Genomic DNA, 16,425 nt, shown 5'->3' with positions numbered 1-16,425 from the left:
TATTATTATTTTTATTATTACACAATACGTATACTTACTTGCATTAAGTATACTTAGTTCTTACTGTAACTACCTCCGTTCCTACTTACCTACCAGGGTAACAGTAAGTATCCTACCCTGGTAAGTAGGAAGGTAGCAACCTCTATTTTGAGCATTTGGTTCATTTTAATCTATTCTTTTGAAGATTTTTTTACTGGGGATTTCACTTGCTGAACTTCTTCATCAGCTTAATTACTTGAGAAATGAGACTTCCTAAAAAAAGCCTACCACCCTTTAGTAATTTACTTAATTCTGTGACGTCAGCAATTTAGATCAATAGTATGAAAGTCATTATCATTACAACACTGATGTAATGGACGTTATTTACTTGGATATATTTTTAGCTCTATAGGCAGCAAATATGTGCGTTTGGCGGCGCATTCTGATAACGAGTGATAACGAGTTTAGACTGAGTATGCTAATGATTACGCGAATATTTCTACAATTAGCACATGGAAATTCTCATTGTAGTACCTTTCACATTGAAAACGTAACCTGTGTACTAAGGTGCCTGTTCTAATTGTAGGACAGAAATGCAATTTAATACCTAGGTTTCAATATTATTATTTATTTACCTATAGGCTTGTAAGAGTTGTAAGTATTATGGCATGTGCGTTCTAAATATTATTGATTAGGTACCTATTTACCTCTTATCTCTATTTTATGTAGGTACATGTAACGAGTGCGTACCTACTTACCTAGGAACTAAAGTGTCCAACTTGAATGGTGGAAAAATATTGGCCACGTGTATTACCTACAGGTAGGTGATAACGAATTTAACGAATTTAGATAACGAATATTCGTAGGTACTTTTAGATAGATAGGTACATAGGTACTATCTATGTTATCTTTGGAAGAAACAGTAGGTAGTTACAGAAAATAGCAAAAATAGAAACGGTCTTTCCAAGTTATGTAAACTTGGCATGGAAATGGACGCTCTATCAATTTTGACAGAACGTGGATAAAATAAACAAGTCGATTGGCAATAAAATATATAAAAAAAACGTACGTAATACATCCTATAATTATGTATAAAATGTAGGATATATCCCATTTTACGTAGATTCTTTCAATTGGTAAGTATAAAGTATTAATAGCATTATAGCTACTCACTACACTATTCGTCGTCAATATTGCTATTACCCAGGTAGAACTAGAACATACAGCTAAGATGGTCCAACCATTGGGGGGGGCCTTTTTTTTTTTTTTTTTTTTTTTTTTTTTTGTAGGCCTAATGTGTATGGCATTCATAAATGAACTAGGCCTCAATGTCATTCTACATTCAATAGGTATTGGTGTTGTAAATGTGATGTGCACACGTTTCCCTTCAGTAAGCTAGTCCCTGGAGTATTAGGCTGTTATATAGGAGTGTAGAAATGTCACGCGTCTCTTCATTATCAGATTATCACCTTATAATAGAATAACCTATAGAAATTTAGCTGAAAACTTTGACCAATTGTAAAAAAAAAGCAGATGGACCTGAATTGCATAGAATAATGCGAGCATTGGAGAAACTATTCGGGAATTATCATCACCGGAAGTTTTCCATGGTGGCATCGGCACTGGGATGCAGTTTAGACGGAATCGACATCAAGGGAATATCTTCTCATTGCAACGCTTAAGGATTCTAAGTTGGTATAGAAATCGGATTTCAAGAGGGTAGAAACCAGATTCCATCTGGGTTAAGGGGGCATCTATACGGTTTCTGCCCGGGTAGAATCGGGATAAAATCCGATACGATTCTCTCCTCTTTTCTACCCGGATTCTATCTGGGTTCTACCCGGATAGAATCCTATTTTGGTTACTTGTATTGATGAATTTGACGGACGAGGATGGAAGAGAACGAAAAGATGAAATCCAGCGTTGAACATTTTGTTCCTATGGTCAAATGTCCCTGATGGGATTGCCTGATAAAGTGCCATTGACCTCAAGGTGTGTGCACACAAAAATAGTCGACTCCATCGATGGTCGATCGATGTCGACTGAAATCGTACACTGTCTTGACAACATAAAATGGGTCGGTAGGTAAATAGCACTTTCAACTTACTGAGAAAAACTCGACTGAGATAGTACTTAGATGGAATCCCACAAAGCTAAGAGCTTTTCTTCATTGACATCACAATATCATACCACAATGTGCTCCCACGAAATCCCCGTTGTGACACAAAGGAAAGCTGAAAAACGTACAACATTTTCATGAGCAAAAAAAGACCAAGATTAAGATTTTAGGGTACAGTGGCATGAATACAACATTAGGGGTAATGTCGTCGAAGGAGCACAACTTACCTTGTTAGCAAACACATCGCCGCTGAATTCACCATCTGGACTCACGGGGGGTTTAGGAGCAGCATTTTCCACCTGAAACATAGGAGGGCAGAGAAAAAATCAATGTTGAGTTCGAGACCAAATTTACAACACAAAATATGGACTATATTCCTTTTACTTGGAAAAATGTAAATCTGACATCTCCACCATTTCTCGTGTTTTATATTCCAGCAACGAAAAAATGTAGATTTCACATCTCCACCATTTTCTATACATATGTAGGTAAATGTTTATTTTTATTCCAGAGCTCAAAACAACAACTCAGCTCTCAATTATTTCTCTACTACCTACTACCTACGTACAGAACTAGAATAATAGCATTTGTACAAAGGTAAGCTTTTCCATGTTGTCTTTTGAAGATACCATTAGGAACAAAATCCACAAGTAATTTGTCAAAATCCGGGACTTGTTTTAAAATTCGTTCTTTATCAGTTCCCAAAATAGAAGCACTTGGCCTGACTGAGAGGCTCAAAATGGGGTGCTAGGTCAAATTGAAGAAGGGGAGATGTGCCTACAGGCCTACACGTGTGTTTACTTAACACGTGTGTCCCCATATTTTTACCATGTCGCTATATTTACACTTCCCCTGAAACAAACTTTTTCATTTGTTCACTGTTTTATTTATTTAATTTTTTAACCTGGTGTATTATGCCGTAGATGTAGGTACCTATTATGTCCCAGTGGGACATTGTCTCACCATAGGGAGGGAGGTACCTATGAACCTAATCAGCTAAATATAAAATATTACGTGTTGCGTTGTTCGGACCAACATAGATAACACTTCTATGGATAAAAGTGTCACCTATCTAAGTGCAGTGTTTCCATTAGCTACAAGTCTGTACCTATAGCTATGGAATATTATTAATTTATTATCTATGATGCAGGTAAACAGTCAAGATAAAATGACACGCTAAACGACTAGCTACTTGAGATAGCTATTGATTAGCTGATTTGGGACAGTCACAATATTTAGTCCATTGTCTTTTATTGTTTTATTACATCGATTTATGTCTATTAGGTTTGCGTTAGTATACCTACTCAAGTACCTCATCCGTAAATATTATGATATTTGGATATTGGATATTAGGGGTACCAATGTGGGTAGGTTTAGTAGTTCCTGTCTGCCCGTCTGGAGCCTCAACTGATAAATCAATAGTTTCTAGCTGAGGTCTTCAAGAAAATGTTGACCTCAGCAGTATTATGAGTAGGTGTACCAAATCGCCTATCAGTGAACCCTGGCACGTGGGGGCATTTTGCCTACGTTTCACTTGGTTTAGATAGAGGCGAATGCCGATGGTACAATGTCCACTAAGAGCAACGAGTAAAGGACAAACCCATGTAATACTTGGACTTTGGACTAATAATAAATAATTATAGGTATACACTGCATAAAAGCTAAAATTACAAATTGAAAAACACCCAAAAAGAGTACCTACCTACGAACATTAGGATAATTTGTTCGAAATTTCGAAAGGATTTTCTATGTTATTACTCTTACTTCGTACATAGATTCGTATAAGCTTAACCTAACCCATGCTTTAGGGCCATTTGTCCCTACACCTAAGCACTTTTTAAACCAAAAAAATAATAATAATAAAAAAATAATAATAATAAATAAACTGATGGAATTGATGGACTTACCTCGTTTTCATCAATCATGTCATCGATAGCTTTCCTGGACATCCATAGTCTCAGAACTTCTTGATCAATCTCCATGGCTCTGCAATCACACAACAAAATAGGAATCAAAAGACTAAAAAGACGATTCAATCAAATGGAATAGGTGACTTGGTACAGAAAAATGATGAAAGTTTTGAAGAAGAAAAAATCAGAAAAAAAATCTACCTACATAGGTACCAACTTATTTCTGGGCACACAAAATAAAATGAATAGTCTACTTTCATAGAACTGCCATAGCCACAACGTACCTTATTTTTTAAATGTTAGTCAAGAATTTCTTAAACAAAAGGACTTTTCAATAGGTAACCTATCAGGCTAATTCAAAATGTCACTTTGATCTCGGTAGTTACTGATGCACAAACAGAATTTTAAAAAAGTAAAAATCACTGCAAGTTCAAATTTATACGGTATGATTTATGATCGAACAGTGTAATTCGACTTCAAATTTTAGTCTTCAGGATATTAGGGGTACCAATGTGGGTAGGTTTAGTAGTTCCCCCCCTAAATGTCTTTCAATATTTAGGCGCTACGTCAGCAGAGGCCCCTAAAGTTCTGATAACGGGGCCTTGTTGTTTTCTGGTGTCGAAAATATTGTTGTTTTCTTCAGACTTTCGTGGTAAACAAAAATATTTTGGGGATTGATTATCCTGATAATCCTGAGTTTCTGATAATATCCTGTTTGCCTAACTTGTTTTTAATTTTGGAAAAATGGACGTAAGAGTGAGAATTAGGTATTATATTAAGTGGTAGGTAGTCTTTCAAAACAACAATTTATTATAGGTAAGTACCTAGAATACCTACGCCTAGGTACCTAAATAGTTACTTCATAGATTATCGACCAGTAGGTACTATAGGTAACCCAGTAAAACTTGGTGCATAACTATCTATGAATTTAGGGGGGTGAAACCGAACCAGAATAGGTAGTATTTTCCTTTGGGAATCTTTTGTTTTATTGATTGCAATAAAACATCATTTAAAATTTAGACCTTTGAAAAAGAGGAACCCCTTTTAAGAGAACCCGAACTCTTTTTATCTATTCACTCCAAACGGAGAGTATAGGGTTCCAAGTTTTTCCATGCGGCTGATTACATCTGTACCGTCTAGTCTACACTAGTTAATGGTTAGTCTTCCGATTCGACTTAAGTCTTCATTAAAAGTTGAAAGCTACTATGGCCGGTTTTCCCCAGAGCGGAGCTATTTATACTGTGCGTCAAATCGCTTTCAATTTTTCCGATCCAATATGAGTCATGGACGTTCCGATTTTTATCGATTTTATTACTTTGACGCTGATCAAAGGATGATAAAGGCTAATGAAGACTGATAAGCGTGCTGTATTGACGAAATGAAGTGTGACTAAGGCGGGGTGCTGTATTGATTGGTCTGACGTGCATTCCTTTTCTGACCGTTCCGATTTTTATCGATTTTATTACTTTGACGCTGATCAAAGGATGATAAAGGCTAATGAAGACTGATAAGCGTGCTGTATTGACGGAATGAAGTGTGACTAAGGCGGGGTGCTGTATTGACTGGTCTGACGTGCATTCCTTTCCTGAACTGGCCTCCCACGGGGCCTGCCTGTCACTATCAAGGTGTGTACATCTGTCCATTATGGTGCCTTTCTTCCTATTGCTCAGACTGTCAGGTCTGATGACAGGAAGAGAAATGGGAGAGATTTTTCCCACCTTCCTACCATCCTAGATTAGCCCTGGATCATCCTACAAGATTAGGATTAACTACGATTTTTGGTATAAAGGGGTAGGTAAGCTTTAATGTTGGTGTGTGCCTACCTACATTTTGGGTACTTAAGAGTACTTATTTACTGTCAACAACTTATAAACATGCTTATGGAAAAAAATTATGGAATTAGGTATTACCTACGCAGTTGTAGGTACGCACCAAAAAAATACAATTCTTGTTTTACAATAAAAGATGTCAGGTAAACAACAACACATTTTTGTAAATGAAAACGTAAATAATAATACCTACAACGCATTTTTTACTAAAACAATGTTTGAATTTCCTAAAATTATCTAAATATTCAATCGTGAATTTTGCTGTCTTAATTTCTTTCTTTACAGACCTAAATGTATGCCCACATTGCCCAATGCAGAACTAATATTGACCAACTAATACAGAATGAAATGAGCATCAACGGACGATAGGTACCCGTTAGCACTGTTTCGAGGGTCTTCAGCACCTAAGTGCTGATAACGGACATTTAGAACGCAATATAAAGTATGAAACAAAGTATAAAAGTCACCTATTTAACTTCCTGATAGTAGGAGTTACCATTATTATGATGCAATACATCTTGAACATTTTAAATTGATACAATACATTAACATTATCATGAACATGAACGATTCAGTGGAGGAGGTAAAAAGGTTAAGGAAACGCAACCGTTTGGTTGAGGACCCTATAGGTACAACCCAATGTTCAAGAATCTTTCACTACAAGTTGAGCAATCGCAAGAAGTGAGTCAGAAAAGGTGTAGTTTAAAAATTTATTACAAATAAACCTTATCATTGTGCATTTTTGTATAAAGAGGTCATTTTGTTTTTGAGTCAAATAAATACTAGGTACCTACTTCCGAAAAAATGTCAATGCCTCTTTATTAATAAAAATGTATCTTTATTATAAGGGCTTAAATGAAATATTTACCAAGGTACATATTTCTGAAATACGTAGAAAGGTAGCTCACTCAATAAAGCTTCCTTTTAATCAACCCTATCAATGAATCGAACCCTGGACCTCCAGCGTGTTAGCCGAGAGTTATGACCACAAACCACACTGAGCTACGGTTCATAGAGACCACATACATATTAATAATACCTAGGTACATTATTAATAAAAAAAAATTACCTCATCCATTAGGTAATTGGCACCATACCCAAATATGTGACGCTGCCTAGACTTGAAATTTTGTACTGATACGTCTGTCTACTTCCGGAAAACATTTATATTTAATTATTATTTTTATTCATTTCTTATTTATTCATATTAAGAAGTCTAAATACCTAATTACTCGTACTATGCAGAGCTACATGTAGGGTATGTCTGCCTGCTAGTTCGTAAAAATATCACATTTGAAAAGTTTAGAAAGCTTGTTGTAATTTTACTAAAAGTTCAAGTTCTTCCAATTCCATGGAAACAAAAAGTTCAAGATATTCGAATTCCATGGACAAAAAATCTCTTACCTCAGCATGTTGGATTGGATGTAAAATTCACTTCAAGACAAGAAACAAAGGAAATTCAACGAAACTACAGAACTGTAGGAAAGTTTCGAAGACTTTTGCCCTGTTGCAGCTACAAAGGTTGGATCAATACTGCAAGGAGGAAGTTCGGGAATTCGGGAAAGTTTGCTAGGATATAACGTCACGCGAAATTATTTTATCTAAGTGTAGACCTCAGAGCGCGTGCTGGGTTGAGGACCCTATAGGTACAACCCAATGTTCAAGAATCTTTCACTACAAGTTGAGCAATCGCAAGAAGTGAGTCAGAAAAGGTGTACATTCTCTAATTCCTCCCGAAACTACACCCGTATTTATGACCAAAAACACTCGGTCTCAGATCAGTCTTAAACAAATTTTGGCCAATCAGATGTTTGGAATTGATGCTTGAGTACTTGCTGAGAGCCAGCATTTTGTTCATTTAGATTGACTACTGCTCCAAGCTCCAGTCAGTTTCAGCTTGGACCAACTACACCCGTATTTATGACCAAAAACACTCGGTCTCAGATCAGTCTTAAACAAATTTTGGCCAATCAGATGTTTGGGTGTTACACCCATATTTATGAACAAAATGCTGGGCTCTCAGCAAGTGCTCAAGCATCAATTCCAAACATCTGATTGGCCAAAATTTGTTTAAGACTGATCTGAGACCGAGTGTTTTTGATCATAAATAGATTGACTACTGGTCCAAGCTCCAGTCAGTTTCTATTTTCTATTGGACTAGTGGCTAGTGGTCAATTTTCCTGAGATCAGAGGACAATTTTACAAAAGGAAAATACACCTAAACTGATGTCAGAAAATTCTTCGTTCAAAAAAGTTTAGAAGTGCAATGTTTCTTACACATTCTGACGTTTCTAACACAACATCCTCAAAAGGAGAAATGAGAAATTGGTTCTTGCGTACAGGGAGTTTTTATAGAAATAGCGGGAGTGTAGGTAACTATTCTACGGCACTCCAACGCACCTATACCAATATCTCCAGCTCCACCTTCATATGGCTAGAAACATAAATAAAAGTACAAATCCACAAATATGTTGAAATAAGAAATAAGTACCTATGTAAAAATATTGTTTATTCTTATCTAGGTACACATAACTTTTAAGTGCTTGCTTATACCTACTTATCATAGGTCATAGGTAATCTGTCTGTTATTTGGTAAAATGTCCAGTTCAAGGGTCCATATAATTCTACTACCTCTTGTATTAGTTTACGAGTATACTGATTATTACTTTATTACATTACCTTTAAATGAGGGTCTCTTATGAAATTCCTATTTATGGAGTCAAAGAGATAGACATAGGGACCCTTGCACCCTAATTCTAATAATAAAATACATGTCCTTCGTACAAGAAGCAAGGACTTAATCCGGGAAATCTGAAAGGGGTCATTTTGAATCCTTTGACCTTTGGAAAATGTTTCTCCGCAGGTTCAATGTAAATAGTGTTTTATTTAGACCGTCAGCTCAGAACAAAAATGTCCCAAGTCCCAATAAATATGATCAGCTTAGAACACGTTGTCCCATGTCTCATATTTATGTACCTAAACAAATTTACCGTCAAAAATCGGTCAATATGTCACGCGGACTTAAGTGAGCCTCATTCCAGTGGGAGTACTTAGTGTTATTCATTCAAGTACAACGAACACTTGACATATTATCGAATTGATTGATCGACAGAAAAAGAAATGAGGTAGACATTTCTGCAACGTGTTTGTTTGATTTTAATTAGCGAGTTTGTCTGATGTAATAGCAATTAATACACTGATAGCGATAACCCCTGTACCTATAACCATAACCAACATAGGTATGTAAGTTTAAAATAATAATAATAATACTATTCATGTACGAATTCTGTTGTTTTTTCATATTTCGATTGGTTATACAAAAGGTAGGTATCTAAGATCAAAAAGATTTTATCGAATGAGGAACCGAAAACATCGAAATTTTTGCTCGGGTCCAGTTGAGTTCAATGTTGATGCAAGAAACACACTTATCCCAGGAGAAAATATCTGGAACGCACTTTGTTTATCGTCTTCCGGGTACGCATAAAGAACTTTTGAGTTCGAAATTATTTCACCAAAAAGTAGTTTCGTCTAAAAAGAATTTCCTAAAATATTTGACCAAAAATCATGTCCATTTATGAAGAATTTTCGAATTGTTTGACCGAAAATCACGAAGAAATTTCTATGAGGAATGTCACGAGTTTAGATTGAACAGGATATCGTTCTTGCCTTTGCCAGGAACCAGGAGACTCGACGATTCATCGAGCTGCATCTTGACAAACTTGTATCTCTTGGTGATCCTGTAGAACAGAAGCATGTCCAGAAATATCAGACACGCGTACAGGAAGAACTCCCCCGCCTGTCCAACGTAACCGCGAAGCTGCTCAATACAGATGATAATCAGGTTGCCCAGGGCGACGGAGAGTTGCCACGCAGCTATGGTGACTGTTTTCATGCTCCTAGGGGCTTGGGTGAAGGAGAAATGGAGACCGGCGATGGCAAACATGACTTCCCCAATAGACATGAGGACATACTGAGGTACCATGTAGATGAGCTTAACCGTGCGACCAGGCGAAAGGATCAGCAACTTGCTGAACACTTGAAACTTGCTGGTGATGTTCTTGTTGTTGGTAATACTGGAGGAATTCCCGTTCTTGACTTCAGTCATGTTTCCACTGGTTCCACCCAAATTTCCGTTTTCAATGTTTTTTCGATTCGTTCTGTCACCTGTTAGAAACAAAGCTCGGTTCCCCATGAAGCTCAAGCTATTTTTCGACCACTCTGTTGCGTTCTTCATGAATCCGTTGTAACACTCCAGTTTTGTGGTGGATTCCGGAGGGTTTTCTTTCAGATAAAGGACGTAACAGTAGATGCCTCCGAGTTCGAAATCGATATTATCTGAAATTACGTGAATAAGATAGCAGAAAGCTCTTGACGTTCGCGCGCCGTCCGCCACGCTTCACGAGAATGTGAGCTTTTATAATAAATAGAGCTTTATTAATTTAAGGCGTAATAAATAGAGGCATAAATAGAGAGCCTTGTATATTGGATATAACGTAAAGGTTCTCTACTTTTCTCACGAGGCAAAACATGTGACTTGAGGCAAATTTCATAGCTACCCATTAGTAAAATATGTGCGTGCTGTTTGTAAGATTACGTAATGTCGACTAATAACGTGACAGTGACATAATAATATAGGTAGGAGGAGTAGGAGGCACTTATATGTATGTATTTTGAATCCCTGGAGTTTAACGTGCTTAGGAAATATCTGAAGTGCCCTCAGTCTGGAAACTTTGCACGTCACATTTCGCAATATTTTCATGTCACATTTTCTGAAGAAATCGCAATATCTTCTATCGAAATCGTTTTGGTGACGTCAAATATTGCGAAACGTATAAATCCCTTTAATCCTTTATCGGCCAAGTAGCCCGGGACACGTTTTCTGATAACAAAACCACGCTCCGGGCACGAACCCAGAGCGTGATTTTCATTGAGATTATTTTCTTCGCCCACTCCAAGGTTACAACCTGGATAAATATGACTGTGAGACCTACGGCGCCTCTTGAAGAAGCCCCACTGAAAATGACAAGGGAATGAGAAATTAATTAGCTTAGGAATGTACAGATCAGTTAAATAGTACTCGTATGTCAAAGTCAAATATTTGGATAGTCAAATATTTGGAATTCACATCTTACCCGATCAAATGCAAGTTATAAGTCCCATGCTGTCTCCAATTTTTCCCGAATGTCTTGTAGACAACGTACCGTAATTTAGTGAGAGTCTTCCCACTACACAAGACATTGTCAGTCTCATTCATTAGATTGTGCAACTTCCAAGGATTTTTCGGACTTCAACTTCCCTGTCAACCTAATTCAGTATAGGTAATCATTGTTATTTCGTGTGAAATTTGGAGTGTCTTTGGTCTTTTTTCTATGGGTAGGGCTTTATTATTAACCTCCAGATCTACAGTGTCCTGTTGAAGCCACAGGAAGCCTTTTTTAAAAAAAGGGTTTGATAGAGGGAACTGTAACTGCTAAGGTGTTAGCAACCCGAAAGCGAAGACAGAAGGACGGCAAGATAGCAGAAAGCCAGGCGTTCCGAGAACGAACATTATGAAAGGCGGAATTGGAGCAATGTCCAATGTCTAAAAATGTCCGGTCTAAAAATGTCCGGTCAATGTCTAAAAATGTCCGGAATTGGAGCAACAATAATTTAAGATAAGTCTGTATACTTGAACTAGTTGCTTACCGGATCCTATTCGTCTGAAGAATCCACATCTCGCTTGTACCTGTACCTGGGAATAGGGAAATGAGATTTTGTGAGCTTGGGAATTTTAATTTATCACTTAATTGGGTGTATACCTGAATTTGTACCTAAATTGTCCACATTTTTTAAGGACACACATGCCTAGACTATACATCGGCACCTTCCAAAATTACTTCTTTCTTGTCGAAGAAGATCGTTCCACAGTCACGGGGTGCGATTGTGTTGAATGTGTAGTTACCTGGAGTAGTGTCAGAAAGTTAAAAAACTTCTCTCACAATTTCAATTCAATTTGGCTTCTTTTATGTCAAGAAGTTAGAAGGAGATACCCGTGGCTTCCTGGGCATGATCTTCATTCCCATGATCAGGAAATCTATCCCATGCTATGGCGGAGAGTCTTGCTACGCCCTTGGGTTTGTGGTTCCTGCTGTCCTTATGGTTCTCGCGCTTGTCATGTTTGTTGTGGGGAAACCGATGTACACCATCCGATGTCCCAAGAAGAACATTATCCTTCAGTTCTTGAAGTGTATGTACTACTCACTGAGTAAGAAGCTGAGTAGCTCCCCTTATCAGAAGAAAGCGCATTGGTTAGACTATGCCGAGGATGAATATAGTCCTCGTTTGATATCTGATATGAAGACAGTTCTAGCCATCCTGTTTGTATTCATTCCGCTGCCCCTGTTCTGGAGTTTGTTCGATCAACAAGTTATATCATTGACAACAGATACAACGCAAGGGAGTGTGTTGATTAACACGAGTTTCGGTTTCCTCAAGAATGGTGTACTAGGATAGACACCTTGCAAGTTTAGCTCTACATATCCTGCTGATATGAAAGCAAATCCTGCGATACATCCTCCACACACCATTCTCCTGAGGGGGTTCTCCAGGATACGAATCTTATCCAGGGCAGGGTAGATACAGTTGTCAAAGAGCGGAATCAAAATCAGAGACAGCATGGGACTTATAACTTGCATTTGATCGGGTAAGATGTGAATTCCAAATATTTGACTATCTGTCCGTGCTGCCTGGAATGTCCAGCTGGAACCTAACTGATCGAACAAGCTCCAGAACAGGGGCAGCGGGATGAATACAAACAGGATGGCTAGAACTGTCTTCATATCAGATATCAAACGAGGAGAGTATTCATCTTCGGCATAGTCTAACCAATGCGCTTTCTTCTGATACGGGGAACTACTCAGCTTCTTACTCAGTGAGTAGAACATACACTTCAAGAACTGAAGGATAATGTTCTTCTTCGGACATCGGATGGTGTACATGGGTTTCCCCACAACAAACATGACAAGCGCGAGAACCATAAGGACAGCAGGCACTACAAACCCAAGGGCGTAGCAAGACTCTCCGCCATAGCATGGGATAGATTTCCTGATCATGGGAATGAAGATCATGCCCAGGAAGCCACCAATGTTAATGATAAAGTAGTAGACAGAGAAAAATCTCTCCAAGTAAAACCTCTGTTCAGGTACACAGAACTGTTCACCACATAGAGCTGCCACGCAGGGTTTGATGCCACCAGTTCCAATACCAATGAATATTAACCCTAATAAAGTGGTTTTGATGGTGGGTAACGCTAGGGTGGGTACTGCCCCTAGACACAGGAGTATATTGCCCAGGACATACACGAATGAGAACACGCGGATAGTACGGTAGCGACCGTAGAAACTGTCAGCTAGAATGGCGCCAATGATGGGAACGAAGTAACACAAGGCGTAGAAGATATGATAGAGCACCGTGGCATCCTTTACACGAATGAGAACACGCGGATAGTACGGTAGCGACCGTAGAAACTGTCAGCTAGAATGGCGCCAATGATGGGAACGAAGTAACACAAAGCGTAGAAGATATGATAGAGCACCGTGGCATCCTTCTCAGAGAACTTGAGGACATCTCGCAGATATAGAGACAACATCGTGCGAAGACCACAGAACGAAAAACGTTCACAGAATTCGATGGTTAAAATGAGGTAAATAGACTTGGGGTAATTTGCAGAGGTCATTTCTGGTTAAAACAGATTAACTTAAATAAATGGAAATAAAACACGTAAAACAGTCAACACTATGCACTCACTCAATGGTCTAAAAGTTAACACTGATTTTGATTAAATTTGCAGTAAACTGACTGAAATAAATAAAATCAGGAACTGTGAAGAAACCACGTGGTTGAAAGTTTATACCCAAGAGTAACTTCAATATACCAATGAAAAGAAAACAGTATATAAATGGAGAAAAAGAGGAACAATTTTATTTGATTAATTTCCGAGTCTTCTTAGAAAATAAATATCTATCCCAAAGATATGGAAAATAAGTCAGTTAAGTTACTTGTTAATCCCTAGAAATGCACACAGCACATTCGAGGTATCTATTATTAAAATTAGTATAACATAATATCCAAAGACTCTGAAAGAGATAGGTCGTTAATTTTTTCCAGTAGGGATGTAACCATAAATAAAGATTTACCTAGGTATTTATAGGTATACCTACCTACTCAATAAGTACTTTAATAATAAAGCTACTAAGTAACGAAGAAAATTCATGTTTAATTAGAAGAAGGCAAAAACTCTGAGACGATTTCCAAGACATTACAAAATTCATAATAATTATACGTTTTCCTTCTTCTTTCAGTTTCAAATAATTTTATAAACAAAATTTATTACAGGGCTTTAATATTACAACATTGTTAAAATTTACAAAATTAATAAAAATATAAATAGGGTATTAGTTACAATAAAAAGTGTTTACAACAAAATAACAAGGCATGAGAAATTTTGTAGTGAAGATTTTTGGAGACTATTTCACATTTTTCGTATTTGGTCGTCCTTTTTACAATTTCCAGGAAAATTTTGATTATTTAATAAAATAGTTAAATATGTGCGAAATGGCACATCCACTAAAAGGTACGTGGAATCAATAAACCCTCAGTCTTACTTGAAATGGTCTGAATTTTACAAGAACGGCTTTAGACATGATAATCTTCACTAAACAAAACATCTCATCAAATACACTTAAAATTAAATTAATAATAAAATGACTGGATTAGATCTGTTTTCGAATTAATAAATAAAAGCTACCTAATTATGAATATTTCATACCTTGAAATATTAATCCAAATTAATTTACTACCTACCTCTATGTACAAAATAACACTTCTGAACACAATAAATACAAAGAATTTCCTATAGTCAGTTGAAAATAATACATTATTTGAAAATTAATAATACCAAAGATCAATATGTCGTACCTAATTGTTGTATTATTTTCATAAAATTAATCTAGTCAAATATTGCTTTTGAAATAGGTACCTATCTATACTTCAATTCGTAGGTTAAACAGTTAAATTCTAGTTATTAAATAAAATAAGTCAGAAGTCTTAGATGATTACCTAATATCCTAGGTGTCTAATATGGCACAGAAATCTACAAAACTAGGATAAAATTTTCAATAAATCAACATTAATAAATTGTTGTGATCGTTTCAATCAATAGGTATACCTATGTAGTAAGTTTTAAAAAGTACACAATGTTGAGTGTGTTGAAGTAAGGTACCAAATCAGGAAATACCTACGTGAATGTACTTCTTTTACTGAAGGTTCGAGAGATCAAGGGCCTGAGGGAAACTTAAGGTAGAAACACACTACCATCACGTGACGTGACTTAATGGTAGTGTGTTTCTATCTTTACTTTTCGCTAGTATCTGGGTCAAAACGACAAGATTCTCCGGTAAACTAAACTGTCAGCGTACCTTTCATGAGAGACAAGTTCACTGGTATGTCACTTGAATTGTCAAGGTTGTCTTTCAGCACAACATCGATCTGATTCATTCCATACTCCACTGGGACTCCCTCGAACGTTTTGGCATGCTCTTGCTTGGACACTTCCAAGGATTTTTCGGACTTCAACTTCCCTGTCAACCTAATTCAGTATAGGTAATCATTGTTATTTCGTGTGAAATTTGGAGTGTCGTTGGTCTTTTTTCTATGGGTAGGGCATTATTATTAACCTCCAGATCTACAGTGTCCTGTTGAAAGGCACTTTTTTAAAAAGGATTTGATAGAGGGAACTGTAAATGCTAAGGTGTTAGCAACCCGAAAGCGAAGACAGAAGGACGGCAGGATAGCAGAAAGCCGGGCGTTCCGAGAACGAACCTTATGAAAGGCACTTTATTGATGTTAAATGTCCGGAATTGGAGCAACAATAATTCAAGGTAAGTCTGTATAATTGAACTAGTTACTTACCGGATCTTGTAGTCATGCTTATGGTTCAAATTCATCGCGATGATTTTCAGCTGAGGCTTGTTGCTTCCCGAGGTAGGAAGAAAGCTTTCCTGGTAGAAGTTGATGTCAAGTTTCTTGTTCTGAATGGACATGATGACCACAGCGTCAGTATTGGGCTGAGAGATGATAGTGAACGTCTTGGCACAGTCTTCTTTCTTGTCGAAGAAGATCGTTCCACAGTCACGGGGTGCGATTGTGTTGAATGTGTAGTTACCTGGAGTAGTGTCAGAAAGTTATAGAACTTCTCTCACAATTTCAATTCAATTTGGCTTCTTTTATGTCAAGAAGTTAGAAGTAGATACCTACCTATGTTTTGTTTCTTACCTTGGGTGACGTTGGCATATGTCAAAATGTCTCCAGATTCCATCTCATCCAGGTAAGTTATATCATTGACAACAGATACAACGCAAGGGAGTGTGTTGATTAACACGAGTTTCGGTTTCCTCAAGAATGGTGTACTAGGATAAACACCTTGCAAGTTTAACTCTACATATCCTGCTGATATGAAAGCAAATCCTGCGATACATCCACCACATACCATTCTCCTGAGGGGGTTCTCCAGGATACGAATCTTATCCAGGGCAGGATTTGAAAATTAATA

The 16,425-nt window shown here is 37.3% G+C and overlaps 2 protein-coding genes across 2 annotated transcripts in view; both read right to left on the bottom strand.

Annotated features, from left to right (window-relative positions):
- Positions 1-7,395, bottom strand: part of LOC103509231 — a 48,486-nt gene extending 41,091 nt beyond the window's left edge. Inside the window, exons 1-3 of the mRNA XM_008473829.3 lie at positions 7,242-7,395; positions 4,006-4,084; positions 2,326-2,397 (exon numbers count right to left, since the gene is read on the bottom strand). Of these exons, the coding sequence (XP_008472051.1) occupies positions 2,326-2,397; positions 4,006-4,084; positions 7,242-7,249 (159 nt within the window). The 5' untranslated portion in view covers positions 7,250-7,395. The remainder of the gene's footprint in view (positions 1-2,325; positions 2,398-4,005; positions 4,085-7,241) is intronic.
- A 1,849-nt stretch (positions 7,396-9,244) lies between these two features.
- Positions 9,245-16,402, bottom strand: LOC103509223. Its single transcript, XM_008473820.3, has 4 exons — positions 16,149-16,402; positions 15,786-16,038; positions 15,293-15,462; positions 9,245-10,172 (listed from the first exon to the last, which is right to left on the bottom strand). The coding sequence occupies exons 1-4, from the start codon at positions 16,363-16,365 to the stop codon at positions 9,469-9,471; spliced, it is 1,344 nt and encodes a 447-aa protein (XP_008472042.1). The 5' UTR covers positions 16,366-16,402; the 3' UTR covers positions 9,245-9,468.
- Positions 16,403-16,425: the final 23 nt, after the last annotated feature.

The sequence above is a fragment of the Diaphorina citri genome, unplaced genomic scaffold, assembly GCF_000475195.1.
Source record: "Diaphorina citri unplaced genomic scaffold, Diaci psyllid genome assembly version 1.1 scaffold476, whole genome shotgun sequence".
Lineage (NCBI taxonomy): Eukaryota > Metazoa > Arthropoda > Insecta > Hemiptera > Psyllidae > Diaphorina > Diaphorina citri.
Note: the sequence above shows the minus strand (reverse complement) of the source record. Positions and strands in the feature narration are given on the sequence as shown.